This window comes from Zerene cesonia, chromosome 18 (genome assembly GCF_012273895.1).
Source record: "Zerene cesonia ecotype Mississippi chromosome 18, Zerene_cesonia_1.1, whole genome shotgun sequence".
Taxonomy (NCBI): Eukaryota; Metazoa; Arthropoda; class Insecta; order Lepidoptera; family Pieridae; genus Zerene; species Zerene cesonia.
The window spans coordinates 2,142,123-2,160,934 of record NC_052119.1 but is presented as its reverse complement, the minus strand read 5'-3'; the positions used below and the strand labels follow the sequence as shown (position 1 = coordinate 2,160,934).

Below are 18,812 nucleotides of genomic sequence, written 5' to 3'. Positions count from 1 at the left end.
CCTACTAATATTATAAATGCGAAAGTTTGTAAGGATGTGTGTGTGTTTGCTGCTCTTTCACGCAAAAGCTACTGAACCAATTGCAATGAAATTTGGTACGTAGACAGCTGGACAACTAGAATAACATAAAGGCAACTTTTTATCCCGATATTTCTACGGGATAAGGACTTACGCGGGTGAAACCGCGGGGCGCAGCTAGTATAATATAAAGTATCAAGCAGTGTTCGGACTCCTTTTCTGTTCAAAGCTTTCCAAAACTATAAAAGTAAAGCCAAGTTTCCTTTTAAGTATTTCATAAAAACACAACACTATTATTCTGAACGCTGATTCTTTGTCCCATTAATATAACTAACACATTATTCAAGCTACCAGTTTTCATCCATGGTGGTTCATCAGTTATCAAATTTTATAAGGAAAGCATAAAAAAAACTTCGCAAACATTGACAACGAGCTTCGTCACAAACAGAAACGTGAAAAATTTATATTCAAAGCCAGCGTTCAGTCCCAAGCTGAATGCGGAAAATTGTATTAAATAATAGTTCACGTAAGGAGACATTCAGTTTAGCTTTGTTTATGATATGTCCGAGTCATGAATCTAGATACTAATAACCATTTAAGCTCAGTCAGGCTTCGGTGGCAGGGCTACCAGATTTGGAAAACCACGTCATTATCAATTTATAGATAAGAATGAGACAAGAAAAGATTTTTTTTATTTTTTGACATGAAATGAATATTCTATTAGTCGTAAACCAACTTTTAAACACTCTACGATTCGTGAATATATTTAAAACGCGACTAAGTAGAGACGATTTCTTCATTTATTATCAAGTTGTTCAGTTTCATGTTTTGACTATTGTTATTGAGGAGTATTACCATAAATTGTATCATTTCCCAAATTTAACTACACGGTCACCCGCCCGCTCAATTTCTAGTAGATAGAATTTTCCACATGCTAACCCTACTCGATACAAAATTTATGGGTCTAAGAAGATTGCACTCCGTAAGCCGCGTCTGCCCCCGGCGACTGTCCAACGCATAAATTGCTTATATCTCTAATAACACTGGGGTTTTAGCAAATCGTTATAGAAACAGATTGCTATTACACGCAGTACCGACAATATCCAGTTAACTGTCCTGTAAATATTACGCAGTACCTATTGGACACTGTCCGCGATTCCCTATTTAGCCCCCTTAGGGAATGCATCTTATAAATACTTTAAGTCGGTATTTAGACATATCGCAACATAAAGTGACATATAGTTATATTCGTTGTTTTTACTTGCGACACATGACATACATATTTTCTAAATTGTTTTTTCTAGAATTATTTAAATAGAATGTTGCTAAATTAGTTACCGTATATCTAACCTCATTTAAGAGTAAACGAAACGTCCTTCAATGGCCATGGCAATACTTAATTTATTTCCCCCGCTGCCAATTTAAATGATAATTTACAAATGATCGACCCTCTGATAATAAATTAACAGCGCGACTCAATTTATTACACGCTGCTACAATTTCACCGAACATGCATCACGCCGGCTGGTCCATATATCATCCGATTATTTGCTGCTGAAAGGGACAGCATATCTTTGATTTACGCATCACTTTCTTCTCAATACCGTTAAACCTTTTACGAGGAAAGTTCGTAAAGTATGACAGATGGGCCGCTCGCATTCATTTACGCCGATTTAATAATAAAGTGTCTCATTATACGTCATAAGGTTCGGCGTTGATGTGGTAATACGCTATTTATGTTAAACTTATCATATTTTAACAATAAGGCTTTCAGAGAGCTCTTCGCAACTTTCACGTGAATTCTTTGTCCTCATATTTAATAATGCAAATAAAAATTTTAGGTTTGCCTTCATTCACACTTAGGGAAGCATTGGCATTATAAAAAATATATAATTATTAATCTAATCTATCGATTATCTTATTACATTATCGTGTTCTACTGTAGTAATGAAAACATCAAAGAAAATATTCTGAAAATAATGTTTTAATTTTACATTTAATTTCACTACTTCATCTTATTTTTATTATAATGTGGTATTTATCAGAATATTAAAAAAGCAACTACAGGTACAAACAAAAAAAATATGATATTCACAGACATAGACAATCTAAAACAAATGTCCTTTTATGCAAATAAATGTCTATGATCTAAACTAAAGGCGCCGATAAACCTATCCATATCCATTAATTTAAACAAAAGATGGTTATGGTCGACACTGTGGTTGGTTTTATGATAATAGCATAAACGGCGTGTGAAGTGGACCAAGCTGACCTGGTTATGGAAATCAAGGAAATGATCGATGCGAATTTGATATAAGAACTGTTGCTATAAAAAAAATAGTTTTACAAAACAAACCTGTTTTAACAATCCTTTCTATCTACTGAAGTAGTTCATGATAAGATTTTTCTCTTTAAGCCTTAATTAAACATACATCCAATTATTATATACAAATATTAAAACAACTACAGTGTTTCTTGCTGGCTCTTCTCTATAGAAACTGTTTTCCGAACCGGTGATGAACCTCAAAACTGTATTATGACGTTTCAAAAGTTCTTCTATAAGAATTCTTATTGAATAAATAAATGTTTAAGTTCGAATTGCACTAAAAAAAATAATAATTATCTTACATTTATTGGTAAAACCATATAATTATAAAGTTCTAGAATGATAATTACTTAATTTATCTATTACAGGAATGTTGAAAATTATTTGATAGCAACGTTTATTTTAATTTATCTGATAATAATTAAGTGACAAAAACGTACATCTTGTTATTTCATTTCACGTAATATACGCAATTATGGTTTTAGTACACAGGAAACGATCCATCGGTAGGTGTCTGGCAAAGAAATTAATGTAGACTTTGAGATGACATAAAACATTTCGCAATTTAAACCAGTTTTAGATTATTAAGGATTCTATAGTAAATAAGTGCCTAATTTGTTTAAAATTATGTTAGATAAATAAAATTCGTCTGGAGCGTGTATTATGGTATGATGTTTCCGTTTAGATTACAATTCAAGATAAAATTAATACAGGAAACACTGCTGAATCTTAAGAGTTTTCACCATTTTATACATACATGACAATTATATGTAGAGGTATTTATATAATGGTTTAAATGATTAAATTATTAATTGTAGTCTGGAACGGAATTTCAAACACTCTATAATATAATATAAGCGATAGCAAATCACAAAGTTACGCAGTGAATTATTTCTCACATGAGGATAACAGTCTTATAACAAATTTTATGTATGTAGCTAATGTAAAATTTGAACTACTTACATTGCCAAGAAAGCCGCTGCATGGCTGTATGGGCGGCGGGAGAGGCGGCAGGTCCGGAGTGCGCGGACTACCATCACTGTGGCCCATTTTAGCGCATCGCTGCAAATTAAGATTCTTTTAATATTCTTTTATATTCAATAGCTTCAGCTGTTAAGAAGATTTTTAAAGGTACTAGGTGGGTACGTAAAACGTTACTTTAACTGTGTGCCTTAGTTAAAAAAAAAACATAGAGTGATAATCTTACCCACATGATCTAAAAACTACTACGTAACGGATAGTCAGTTTGTTAAGAAAAAAAGAACATTCAACACTCTGGGAGTACATTGTAGCGAAGATATTAGGTATATCTAGGATATGGTCAATATATAATAACAATGAGTATTGTTATTATTATATTTAAGGGTTTAAAGGAAATACTTTGGACGTTTTTATACCTGTTTTGGTTTTAACTAGATATATTTCCACTATCATAATAAGGAACAATGTGTTGTAAGTTTTAATAGGCTTGTATGTAGTTGCTATAAAATGTTAAATTAATTTTATGGTATGTTAAATAAATAGCAATAATATGTCGGATCTATTTAATATTTTAATCCTACTAAGAGCCTGTCTAAAAGCCATGTAATGATATGAAGGTCTTGTCTGTTTAGTTGACCTGAATGCGCAATGTATTATGGTAAATTAATATTGTTATAAGAAACATACCGAAATTAACATTATAAATAATAATTTGGCTGGAATATATATATCTCAGATCTCGATTCGATAGGTTTCAGATTTTAACACGGCAACCCTAACCCTAACACCACCACAAACATAACATAAACAATAATAAAAACATCACCAAGAATAGAATAAATTAACATTTCTACACATTGGTATTCTCAAGGATTACTAGCCTACATTGTCCCACAAACCTGAAAGTGAATAACGGATTATTATTTACGATTTTCTGTCGGAGTGTAAGGAGAGCTGCTTTAAACAGGTCCCATTTGTAATTATGCATGCGAATGCATATATACTTGATATTATACGGTACGTAATGGTTATATTAGTCGGATATAACGTTATCTATATTTCAATCTAATTGCGTATGTGTTACAATGCATGAGAAGTGGACAATCGGGAATTCCTCGATTCGGCCGGGGAATAAATAAAGATAGGTGTAGCATTAGGCATCTTCTGCTTGTAAGATTACAAAATATAGAATACTATGGCTCGGATTTGTATGAAAAATTATATTTCATTTTAAAAAAATTATATTCCAAAGAACATGAAACGGATATACCTAATATAGTTTTATTAAAAACATAGAAAATCATGATTAGTAGTAAGTTCGAATTAATTTATGTAATATGAACATTTAAATATTATTATAATACATTATGTTCCGAATGACTATGACAAGGTATTGATACACCTTTTTCTAGTTTTACAATAGTAGAGAAAACAAATCATTTTCATAATAATAAAACCACTTTCGAATTTGTAAGCTCCACATACATAATATATTTGAATATGTATTTGTGTCATGTGTTATGATGGTCCAAATGCGGGTATATTTTCAAATCATTAATCCATTACCCTCATCTGTTATTATTTAAACGTAGTAGTTTAGTATTAAAACTCATAAACCTCGATAACATCAAACCATTTTAAATCTCATGACGAGTATAAAACAATTGTAATATTTTTTACTCGTTTATTCATTTCTCATCTTCATGAAATATTAATGTTAAAAGACAATACAATTGGTATAATTTATATAACGTATGGTATTTTATCATTATTGAAGCTTGATTTCGTAATTCTAATGTTAATTTCTGTGTATTTGATAAAGGATATTTATATTATAGAGATATGTGTAAATTTATGAATATAATGAATATTAATTGATAAATACTTTATTAGAAGTAGATGCCCATTCCTACCTACAGTAAGAATTCATTAATATTTTCTAAGTAACATTAGGAAATTATATTTTTAAATTAATATAAATATATAAAATGTGTGAAATACATATCATATGAAATGTGGTTTTTATCTATTTAAACAACATATCATTCAAAAAGATGGTTCAAAATTTTTTGATTCCGGAATTGAAACATCTCGTCGCAACAAATTCATTGCAATAAATAAATCTAGCATATTCAGTAATTATTTTAATTATATAGATATAAAACTGACGAAACAACCTACAAAGTATAGTTAATACGCGCAATATGCTGTTCCTTCAAAAGATCGACCTTTAAATTTTGCACTCGAAATAAAACCGTTAAATACTGATACCATTTGCTCTCGTTCACACAAATGACCACGCCCAAAGGTGAACAAACGACCTCGTACTACCCGTTCTACTCATATCCCACACATCACATCCGCAATCCTTAATATTTCTAATAAAAACGTCAGTTTCCAGACCCCCGACTGTCTGTTTTCCATTTCTTCCCGTGAGAGCCTAGACATCGTTTTTCTAATCGAATACCTTTACCAATGAAAGCCTTTGTAACTCTATCCATAACCTATAATATGATATAAGGTATAATTCTTCATCAGGATATATTTTAATATATCGTGTTATGATGGGCTCATTGTATTATATTGGTCAGTTTGTGTATCAGTTTTGATTCATAATATTCGCAATAACTTCTCAAATACACAGAGGGCGTATTAACACGAATTACACTTAAAAATTAAGGATATATTACATGTAAACTATATACTATACACGCATGTGACAAATGCATGGTACCCTACCATATTTAGGTGTAGGTGTACTATTTTTTCTTATTGATTCCATCGATGTGTATGAATTTAAAAAAAAAATGCATACTGCATTTTTCTTTAAAAGTGTTACATCGTTTGCTTCACGCTATTCAGTACGATTTTATATCATTTAGGTTTTTCTACTTAAGCTGCCTAATATGTGTACCTAACACATAGTAGGTAACTTTTATAAACACTTTTGTTATTACGTAATACCTTTACCAGGTAATGTCTCTGACTTTCAATATACAAGTCAATTAAAATAACAGTGACAGGAGGTGTTTGTAATAGCCGATCATTGGAAATATTATATAGCTATTTTTAAGCTGCAAGCTGTGTAGCAGGAAATGCGACGTAATTATTACAAACATTTTACAATTACTGCCTTCCTTTCTAAGTGTAGTAGATACTTTCACTTTAAAAATATTAAACTGTGCTAAGGAATTTAAATTTTAACACACTTTAGATATCTGGAAAGTGATCGTAGAAATAACTAACACATATTTCTTTACTTTAAATCCGTTACTTTTTTAGAAGTTTCAGTATATTTGTGTTTGGTAATGTTATTGTGTGCTTAGCTACCTATGTTCTTACATAACATTTTGAGTGTTCTTATGTCTGGGTTGTCAGGCCACTACTTGATGATATGAATCGTTGGGTGATAAGAGCTTTTTATGCTCATTTTTCATTTCGTAATAGCAACATTGAATTTACAATTAAAAACATGTATTTTCATGTGTGTTATCATAAAAAAATAAACACAATCGAATCTAATTATTACTACTTTTTACATTTGAAGCTTTTCCATATGTAATCACATAAGAGGGACACAATATTTAATATTCCAGCTGTCGCTACACCATTCACAAAATCATTCGATTTAAGTTTATCAGCGGGATGCCTGTAACCACCTACTCCGTTTCTGTCAAACTGCGTTCCCCGTCTTATTTAATCATGTAAATATTTTATGATACTATAAAATTAAAAAATTACCAACAAATTTGAAATTTCTTACGCCCACGCAGGAATAATAAATTAGTGAATATTAGCACGTATTCTCTCAATGACACAAGGCCGTTCGACTTTATTAACATAGTTGTGTTACTAGAAATTAATCCGATTATATTTGCTCAAATTATTCACATATTGCTTAAAATCATAGAGCGGTTGTATAAGTTGTGGTGTTAAATAAAACATGAGAAATTATAAAACTGTTCAAAGCTCATATAAAAGTTTGATAAAAAGATCCGGCTTTTACAATTAAATAATAATACTTTCCTCATTTCAAGGAACGAATTTGAATTTGCATGAAATTTTGTACTTCCTAAATTTAATTTTTAGTTTTATAGCATTGAAATGCTTTATAAATGAGAATTTTTTTCTCTTGTACTTCCTTCTAAATCTGTTAGGCTTTCAAGCTTCAACAATACACACATTGCAATATTAATATGCAGAAACATACAAACAGTTCATTTAACAGGAAAATTTAAAAATACAATTGATATTATTTTATATTTTTATCGATTATTTAAATTGAATGGTTAAGAAGCAACTTGGTAAAGATGTAGCTTTCTAATGTTTAAATAATGTTTACCATAGATAAAGAAGTTACAAGTTTTTTTTTTTATTCGTTGCATACAAAATACAAATATCAATTTCAATATCAGCGTAGATAATATTTCAACAGAGACAACATATCTCCGTCATGCGCACTGATAGTTCTCAATACAAGAACATCTTGGGGGGTGGATGTAATGAATTGTCGTCGATACCGTATCGACCCGCCCCGTGAGAACGAGTCGCTTTCACTTAAAACGCACTAAACAAACATCTGTCTAAACTAATAAGACAACAAGCCTACAAGGTACACCTGATAACGACAAAATCATGTTAAGCTTTAGTCAAAAGCAGTGTAATGTTGAAATTACGATACGTTAACTTGGTAAATTTTGTTGTGGAATTAAGGACTTTATATAATATGATTTATTCAGTACGATATTATTAAAGCTATATTTCTTGTATTTACCAGACGGGGAGTCACGGATAGTCTGTTGATATATCTATCCAATAAATCAAAAGTTTATGACACAATTAATGTATAAAAGTCACGCGTAATTACTAATCACGCGTAACTGAAAGTAGTTATTATAAAGAAGATAATTTTCCGCCCCCCAGAATAAAACATCAATATTCTATTATTCCATATCGAATTCTTCCAAAATATGGGTTTATGGATTTTATTTAATTATCTATACAAAGCAGGAGATTGCCTTGTTTTAACGCGCTAATCTTAGGAAATACTACAGCAACTGGTCCGATTTTAAAAAATATTTCAGTGTAAGATAGACCGCTTATGGGGGAAAGCAATACAGAATAACTAGTTATAATATATATCGACATAAAGACGACCAGTAGACATATAGAGTTAGTTCGTTCGTTCGGCTTTTGCCTATGTACCCATACAAAGTCGATTCGTTTTCGTTTCCAGAACATTGGACTTTGAGACTAGAGTACAGTATACTCTTAATGAGTAAAAAAAATATTGTTTCTTTATACTCCGACTTTTTTATATCAGTTGTATTCCATTTGGTATTGATGTGGTACATTATTTTGTTAAATAATTAAATACACTTCGAAAAAATGTTATAAATTTAAATATAACCAAATAAACTCAATAAGAAACGTCCAATAAGAACAATTAACGACACTTCCGGCTTCGTACTTAACCGGCCCCATGTTTGCAATATAATATAATGGTTCACGAGCGCAAACAAAACATACCGTTAACAGTAATCTTTATGGTTCCGTATGCTTCGGCAGGTTTGACAAAGAGATCTTGCAAACAGTCGTGACTCATCCTTTAATATCTTGGTATACTCGTAGTACAATCGTGAGTTACTCTGCCCTAGAACAATACAGCGGCGGACTCTGAGGAAATATCGAACGTTCCTATCATTCGCTTTTGTTACGTCTTAATTCGTTTTATTGTTGACCGTGAAATTCTAAACTTGACTGTTTTACTGCATTGAGTTTATCGTCTAAGTCGACATTGATAGATGGATATTTTATCAATACAATATACAGTTTTTAAAATTTACTCATGTTTTAATGCAAATTAAAAAAATATGTAATTCACAGTAAATTCCACTCAATTCATTATCATTAGTGTAGACGTAAGTAGACCATAATATACACTTTTATATTGCGAAAGTAGTTAGCCTGTTACGTTACCAGATTGTGCTTGTTGATAAACAAAAATACTTTACGTTTACGATGGCTAATTACAGTACGGAGACGAGCATATATAAATAAGAGTTTTTGTATTCGTTTTACTGCTATGAATGTCGTAAATAAACATCATAGTGGATTTTAAATCTTTCCCCTTCTTAGGTAATGACGTGATCTACATTGTGCCGTTCCTAGAACCAAACAGGCGGTCTCGATCAAAGTCCATTTCAATTTCAACGCTTTGCTTGTTTTTAGTTGACTGTTACATTAGGGTTGCCAACGGAGCCCTTCTAAAATGTCTTGAAAAATAATGTTACAATTATTTAAATGAGTTTCTGATTTGCAATCACTAGTAATATCAGAATAATAATAAAAATTTCATAAGCAATTAGCCGTTAAAATGCTTACTAATTACATACTTATTTCTTGTACAATTCCTTAAAATTCCTGTATAGTATGAGTGCTGTAAAATATACAGGAAATTTTGTATTTACTTAATATTATACAGTTCACAGGAGACAGCCCTACTGCAGTCCGTGATCCATTCAAAGTTGATAGCGTATGTAACTCTATACTTTATGCTATTCTTATATGGAACACTTACGCCTCTGAGAAACGAACCTATGTCTGAGAAATTCTCAATGACTCATGTTCTTTTTGGACCACATGGTTCTAAGAATAAAAATAGAAATATAAAAAATATGAGCTTCAATGAATTTTTTGTTGATAATCACATCTCTTTTAACTATACATATTACTGCATCTTTTCATCTAGCTTATAGCAACTTATAATTTTCGTAGGTATGAATTGTACTGGCTTTCAAATAGTCTTTAAACTCAATGATAGGTACTTTATAACGTTGTGATTAAAATTGCGTTTAAATCTGTTTAAAATTTTGCGGTTTGTTCTCTTATGAACTTAATTTGATGAACTTAAATTGCGGGTATCAAGGTAAAAAACCTCAATCTTTAATTTCTTCACATAATGCTTAAGGTTTGCTCATCGCTTGCTTTTGTTAGACGATTTGAAGATGCATTATGGTAGAACGATGATGTAACATAGATAATCATCAGGATTACGTTTTGATATCTAGAGCGATTTTACTGTAGATATTGCAACATTTTTAAAGCTTTAATAGGTACGTAAGTACTTATTCTTAAGATTAAAGTTCAAAAGCGTTTCTAATAGTTAGTTGTAAGGTTTTTTGATGAATGTTCGGGTTGAATAGTTTAATAGTATTTTAAATGTACCTTTTAGTCATTAATTGTATAATAAACAATTATGTCACAGAAGCAGTTAAAATAATTAATAATTTTTGATAATTATAACATACTTTTCAAAGCAGATACGTAGGTTATCCAGATTTTAAGCAATTTATTAAGAAACGTTACACGACTCAATTTATATGTAAGTAACTATCATTTTCAAGGTCACTTCTAAAGTAAGCAAAAATAAATAGACAATTTGAATTGCGATTGCGGAAATAAATTGGGGTTACCAGGTGCCACCATAGAAAACAGTGAATTGGCAATATCGACGCATTGGATTAATTTCAACATTCTACATATTTTTAAGTCGAGCCGTCGAAATTTATGGAAACATCTTCCATATATTATTATTTCTGTAAACCATGACGTAAGCTTAGCTTTGTAATATTATGACATTATTAAAATTGATTTTATTATTGTTTGTATAAGTGAAGTCTGTTCGAATATCTACACCTTTTAGAGTTCCGTACTTTAAAAAGAAAAATCGAAACCCTTTTAGGATCAGTTTCCTGTATCTAGGTCTGTCTGTCTGTCAAGACCCTGTTTCTTAGGAACGCGTGGGGGTAACAGCTGAAATTCATATCACAAACTCAAGTCTATCTCCTTTGGCGCTGTGTAAACAACCAATCTGCAAATTTTTCACACTCGCAAGGGAATCAAAAATCTTTCTGTAAACTCACGTGGAATTCGTTTCGTCTTACGATAAAGGAAAATTTCAAAAAAGCATCATTTTTTGGTGATTTATATAAATAAAATTATATCTTTTTTTTTATGTCATAGCGGGCAACTGAGCTGGTGGTTCGCCTGATGGTAAGCGATCACCACCGCCCATGAACATTCGCAAAGGTTGGGCCTCTGCGAATGCGCTGCCCGCTTTTTTGGGATAAGAGAAAAGGAATGGATTAACGACTGGAAAGAAGGAATGGACTGGGACGGGTGAGGAAAAGGAAACGGGCCTTAGGCTCCCCCACTCACCGCACGAAACACAGTGGCATGCCACTATTTCACGCCGGTTTTCTGTGGGGGTGTGGTACTTCCCCGGTGCGAGCTGGCCCAATTCGTGCCGAAGCGTGCTCGACTCCCACAATAAAAATATATCTACAGGTATGTAAGGAACCCTACGTGCGTGAGTCTGATTAGAACTTGGCCAGTTTTATTATTAGGCACCTGTATGAATTATGGTTATAAAACATAAATCAACAATATCATTTGACCAATACAACAGCCATAACGTTCAATTTTTTATGACAAATTCTATTCCGATATAATTAATTTTTTCAAAAAAAAAAACCTAGATTGGCTATGTTAGCCTCAATACGATATATCTTATTTATCTCTATCCAGTTAACGTCGATTTTAAGTTTCATGTACAATTTAATTGGCATATCGTATCGGATGCATAAATTCGCGTTTAAAAATGTCTGATGGCTATCTAGCATCCCGAATGGCTCGGGCAGAGCTGGAAAGGGCTGTTTATGGGCTAGTGTGGACAATGCCGGATAATTAGTGTATTATGTGTGGGCGGTCTCCCTTCTATCTACCTGACTATCGACGTATTGAAGCTCATTATTTCACATAAGCGTTATTTACCACCTACCTTGTAGGTAATAGTGCATATTGAATATATTCAGTAATAATCTTTGAATAAAAATATTTATAGGTACATCAATACATAAAAAAATAACATTAATAAACATAGCCTTAGACTAAATTGATCGTACCTACATTTGAGTCTACAAACGCTAGGTGGGTAGATAGATGGATACTCGCCAGATATGGCAGGCTTTACTGTACCTCTGGGTTTTCCAATCAAGTCATGTCTACAATATCATCAGAATACCTAATTGAATTGGTAAACCTAGACACCCACTTATTATTACCATATCAAAAAGATTTGAACTGATTATTTTTATTAAGTCTTCGCGAGATGCCATAACATAGACCCATTTTTCAAGAAACAACGTACCAACCAAGTACCTAAGTATAGTTATGTTTGCGCACGGTAAAGGACGTATAAGCATGACGTGTAAATGTGCATAATATATGTAAAATATAGACTACACAAACTTTTTTTATAAAAACGAAATAGTTAGGTAATATTAACTTAGTAATATTTTTTACAATTTTTCTGAAAGATATGATATATAAAAATGCATAACTATATTATACTAGCTGTGCCTCGCGGTTCCACCGCTACGTCGGTCGTCAGTATTATATTATTGTCTACAACCTTCCTTCATAAATGGACTTCACAACGCTGAAATATAGCATAAAGCAAGAAGACGATCGCGTACATATCCGATGATGGTGAGTTAGACTTTATTCTACGTAGGTACCTTATACTTTTATTCAAGTAAAAAGTTACTCGATTCTTAATTAAGGCAATAAAGATTATTTGTTTTATATAATCGTTACTGAGTACCTATATAAAGTAAGTCGAGACTTTTCTATATATCTTTTAGTAATTTAATAGATGTTAAATTATTCTACAAGTTTAACAAAATCGATACAAATATTTTACAGTAGAACCTAATCACTTACCATATTTTTAATATTAAAAAATGTAGGAGTGTCGTAATTTACAAATATTTTTGAATCAGAAAAACGGTCACTTGAATAATCATCAGGTGTAAATTTGTATTTCCAACACATTATATTACATAATTCATCATTCATCATTCTATCAATTTTATTTCTCAAATAATTTAACGGTTTAGCACTGTCTCAGAATATAAAATTTTGAACATTTTAACCTGTTGATTAGGTACTCGAGATCAATTCCAGAACTCTTGCTTGTTCGCTTCTATGGCAATACGTTATAAATATTAATACCTATGAACTCTTTTAATTTCAGACAATAAATTTTTACATCTTTACAAAGCTTAAAATAAACACTAAGATAAATTTGATTTTCTTACCTTTACCACCAACTAATGGAAAAACAATTTCACAAAGTGAGTACTACTCATTAAACCGCTGCAAATCACTTAAGTTTTGGTATGGTCCACTACTAGAATTCAGTTTGTTTTGTTTGACGAAATAGGCAGCGGCTTCACTGTTATTTCGAATCAACGAACCGGCGTGGCTTGCTCCGGACGAAGCACGCGTGCATTTCAATGGATGAAAGTGTAAACTAAGGTTTTTGTATCGCTCGCTCTCGCTCTAACACACGCGTGAGAAAAGGACGAAAATGTCCACTACTGTCAAGTTTAGTTTAGCCAAGTGGCGACTTCGCCCACTTTGTTATTTAAATTTCTTAAGTTTTAAGAGCTCTGCGCGTAAGCTTATGGGACAAACTGATAACTTAATTTTGGGGAGTTGGGACATACAAAAAATAAAACTAAAATGTGATTGTTTAATGTTTATTATCTTCCCACAGGTGGCAAGAACCAGAGTAGTGAGCACAACCTAACGTAACGAAAATGGTAACTATTTTCGGGGATAACCACTTCTAATATTGTTTTATATCTAGAAATTGATTTTAATGATAAATTGTTCTACACTAAAATATCCACTATATGAAAACAAAAATGTACGGTGCCAATCAAGTAACGTGCATATTTGTGTACAAAAATTGAAATAATATTTAAAATCGAAGTGGTAATTATTTTATAGAAACTTTACTTATTTATGGCCTTTAGCAAAATTTGGCACCAAATCAAATGTGAAATCCCCTGAGGACTGCTCCTACCCCGGCTTACAAGATTTTTCTTTCTTTCAAGGTGAAAAGCTTACCGTACGCACATCTTTAAAACGATGCAGACATTTGCTTTTGATGTTTTTTAACTTACTTTGAATAACTTGGAGTCACAGATCGATCTATATTATGCATCAGAATTAAATGTTTAATTTTAAATGAGTGTTAAAAAAAACTGACATAATAAATCTACAGATTTACTGCGTTTAAGATATGAATAATTACAATTTTAATAATCCGGAAAGCACCGCTTTAAAAACGGGCGTCAATTGTAAGCTCCCGGATCCTACGAATCAACAGTTTCAAAAGGAAAGAAAAAATATAATTTGATATGAATTGTAACAAATATGCATGTAACCAAGGCCAGAAGAATGCAATCGGTTACAAGCCGACTTGTTCCTTGAGAAGAGAGCATGCAAGATTAAATTTGAAATACTACATGCAAAACTTTTTTTATGTATTTTTTTATAGTTTTTTAAGTCTTAAACGTGTGCTTATTAGCGACGTGTCCAAAATTTACTTGATTACAATCTGCTCTCTACTCAATGTAAGATGTAACATTATGAGAATTATTCGCTGATCGTGAAATTGCCGAAATCGAATTATTAAAATATTACTGACGAAAGCTCGAATACCACTTGTTATTATGTGGTTTACAATTTAATTTGGGGACAATGAAATAAATTAATAATCTGTGAATTTACTTGCGCTCGGCAATCTAGTTTTTCGTCGTGTACAAATCAAAAGATTGGCACATGTAATTTCACAGACGACAATGAATTATTAAAACTGAGACAGGCTTTTCGACACCTCACCAGTTTTAATGACTCACAATATTGCTAGAGCTCGCAGCGGTCGTTATAAGCGTCCCCTAATAAAACACCCTTGCGAACTCTGTTGTTTTATAGATGCACCATAAAACAACATAATTGATGTTAAATAGCAAATAAACCTTCTATCAAGTGCATAGGCACATTACATTAGATTAAAAGCTAATCAAATATAATATTTTATGCAAACTTGACTAACAATACTTTTTTTTTTATTTTTCTATAATTTTTTTCCGAAGTATGTTTTAGCGAATATAATTAATGGAGTAAGTACAATATAATATAATGATCAATGACGGAACATAAAAAAGACTGTAATTAATAGTAAGATTAAATGATTCGAAACAAATGAAAGTGAATTATTAATGCAGTTGAATGATTAAAAATACCCAACCATACCAACAATATATCTATAGACATATTGAAGATATATATATATAATGGATCTATGTTTATAGTACAAAAGCTTTGTCCTTTGTATATTGGTTATTAGTATAAGTTGACAGTTCATGAGGCTGTATACTGTAAACATAGAAACAACGTAATGAAAACAATACAATAAGTAATACCATTTATAAAGAACTGAAATTGCCTATACATTAATTTCACAATGATATTTTCAAATATATACAATAGCCTTTTCCAATGGAAAATTTGCAAGTATTTTTTTTTATTTTTTTTTCCTTTTAAGTTATTACAAACAGAAGTAAACCACACTACAGAAAATGAGTAAATAAATACGATATATAAACACGACACAATATAGCAAAGATTTGCATTTTTATGAAATTGTAACTAGGGGAGGCTTCGATAGTGAAAATAAATATATGAAATGGAGTCCTTATACAGAGTGTCAATGTTATTATTGGCGACATAAAATAGCCAATAGCATTGCTCTCTATATAAGACATCACCTAAGCCTAAACAGTTGTTACTCCATGAAAATAATGAAAATATAAAATATAACGTACACTTCTTATGCTTTACATAAACTATAATAACAGTTACGCCTATATGAACTGTTACCATCCATATTGGATTATTATGTTACAATTTATTTCACTGTCACTGTCCAATATTCCCCACTTGCGAGTTTCTTTTTTTTTTGATAACACATTTCTATACACCTGACCACAAATAAACTAGGAATAAAGTGAACAGTGACAGCGGTTATACGCATCACCATTCCTTCCGTTCAACACACTAGGGGGCGTGGCTGCTCCCTCAACTAACATTGTCCAACTTCGTATAAAACTTTACACTTTAAATTATTACTACTAGGGCAGACACGCATGGGCGAACCGTTCCAAAGTACATAATTGGCCCTTTTATCGTCTGCCATCCTAAAATAAACGGCTAATCAATAAAATCGCCGCGTTTAACTTAAGACACATTGGACAAACCATTTAAAACAAACCGTCCACTGTCTCCAATAACAAATAACCATACGATAGTGGACTCTCACCATCGGGCAAGTCGTCAGCATTGGGAATTAATACCCTAACTTCACAATCAATATATTAAACTTTTCCGAAACCATCTCATCTACTTCCTAAGGCCCAATGCCAACCTGTCCTTACAATTTAACTCAACTCTCCATTAAATGTTTGAAATAAAAACGGAAAACAAATTTTGCATGTTAAAATTTTCGAAATGCACTTTTGATTTAATAAAACGTGAACGGAATTAATAAAATATCAACAAAATAATCCTGTCAACTACATTTTATACCAACAAATCCTTTCAAATACCTCAGGACGATATTATTGTAAGAATTATATTAAAATCGTCCGAAGAGCTCACCGTGAAATACTCCCTGCCTCTTAATAAAGAAAATACAAAAATTATTACTCTTCTTAATTGCATAGTACTTTGTAAATAAAAACAGGCCGAAAAGACTGGCCATGTAAATATAATTATCTTTTTAAAAATACCCAGTTCCTTTTATTATAATTAATTTCTCCGATTTACGATGAGACAGGAGTATTTCACCGAGCATACGTATATATATCTTTATATCAATATAAAATCGCTACAAAAACATTGAACTAAAATTAAGGTTACATTATACTCCACCCTCAAAGATATGTTAGCACTTTTTTGCCCTCTTGCACAATTGTTGGAGAAAAATTTATAGTTAATGTCTCGCTAATTTTAATCCTATAACTATTGCTATATATTTTTTTTTATTTATTTAAACGCCACTTGATATTGTAAAGTATGAAGGCTATCTAAAGCATCGTTAAGAAAAAATTGATATTGGAACATTTATTTTAATTACAGACCGAGCACTATCCCTAGCCACTTTACACCACTTATAATAGATTAGTAACGCGACTTTAGGGGCTCGCACGGAGAATATTTTTTAAAAACAACAATCGTTTTGAAAAGCAATACACAGAACGCGATATGATCGTTCAATAATAAAATAATCGACAGAGGCCACCTTGACACAATATTCACGTAACATAATTGCGGTTTCATGATTATCACTTCCAAAGGCCACATAGTTTCTTCCTGTATCGCGACGGACTGTATTGTCAATGTGAAAATTGTGCCAAATCGGTCTCCCGAACATTTAGATGTCATCGACTCATCGAGGCGTCCAAAAGCGAAACTTATCAGCGGTGGAATTAACCAAACTTAACCCTACTAAGACGCTTAACTTTTTCGATCAGCGAATGCGTCAAAAAAAATACTGTATTACATTTACACATACTTCCAATGGAAATTTGTATTTAATTTCAGGCAATTATGTTTATTCACCTAGATAGAACGTTAGAATGTAAGCGAGAAAAAATTAATCGTCGTAGTAGGCGAATCGTTCGAACGTTAGCCGCGTATTCACATGAGACTAACGGAAGTCTGGCAAAGTTTCCTAACATATCCTCCCCGGCGTCGCAATGTTGCGACACAATACGTGCAAATGCAAAAGACCGTCTCGTACGAACCGACCGTGAGTGTCGCGGAAACGTTGCGCGCCGAATACGCGGGGTTAACGTGTGAGCGGGCGGTCGAGCGCGGGCACGCAGCAGTGCAGGAAGCGCGCGTGCGGGTGCGTGCACGTGGCGGCGGCCGCGCCCGCGCAGCGCAGCGCCGCGCTGTGCCGCCGCTTGCGGTCCGCGCCGCCGCCGCCCGCCTCCGCCTCCGCGTCCGTCGCGTACATGCGGTGCGCCGCGCTGATGTCCGACAGCAGCTCCTCCCAGTCGCGGGACAGCTCGTCCGGCGGCGGCACGGGCGCGCGCCCGGGCGGCGGCGCCTCCAGCGGCGCGCACTCGCACACGCACGCGTCACTCCAGATGCTCTCGATCCCGTTGGGGCGCATCTTCTTCGCGGAGCCGCCGCACTCGTCGCACGACCACCCGTCGACGCGTCGCTCGGTCTGTACGCCGGCGTCGATCTGCCGCACCGGAAAACGCAGTTTGAAGCTTAGATCGTCCAAATCGGGGCAACGCTGCGCGGCAGTCAAGTTCAATCTGCCGTAATCGATGCCGTTGGCGACGCGGTACTCCAGATAGCGCTCGTGGGTGTTCTCGAGGTAAACTCCGCCGGATTCGCTGCGCTTGAATTCGACAGGGTCCAAATCGCCGCGGATATCGAACGTGTCGCCGTCGGCGTAGCGGGTGGCGGTCTCTGGCTCGCGACGGATGGGACGGAAGTGGGTCCGCGAGGAGGTGAGCGGGTCTTCGCGGTCGAGGGGCTCGAGCGGGCGGGG

The 18,812-nt window shown here is 33.5% G+C and overlaps 1 protein-coding gene across 2 annotated transcripts in view; it reads right to left on the bottom strand.

The window, feature by feature from the left end:
• LOC119833955 (leucine zipper putative tumor suppressor 2 homolog) overlaps window positions 1-13,699 on the bottom strand; it is a 67,913-nt gene extending 54,214 nt beyond the window's left edge. Inside the window, exons 1-2 of one of the 2 annotated variants that reach the window (XM_038358202.1) lie at window positions 13,489-13,699; window positions 3,308-3,406 (exon numbers count right to left, since the gene is read on the bottom strand). In XM_038358202.1, the coding sequence (XP_038214130.1) occupies window positions 3,308-3,394 (87 nt within the window). In that variant the 5' untranslated portion in view covers window positions 3,395-3,406; window positions 13,489-13,699. The remainder of the gene's footprint in view (window positions 1-3,307; window positions 3,407-13,488) is intronic. The other variant, XM_038358201.1, reaches the window with a different exon arrangement.
• Between the last annotated feature and the right edge of the window lie 5,113 nt (window positions 13,700-18,812).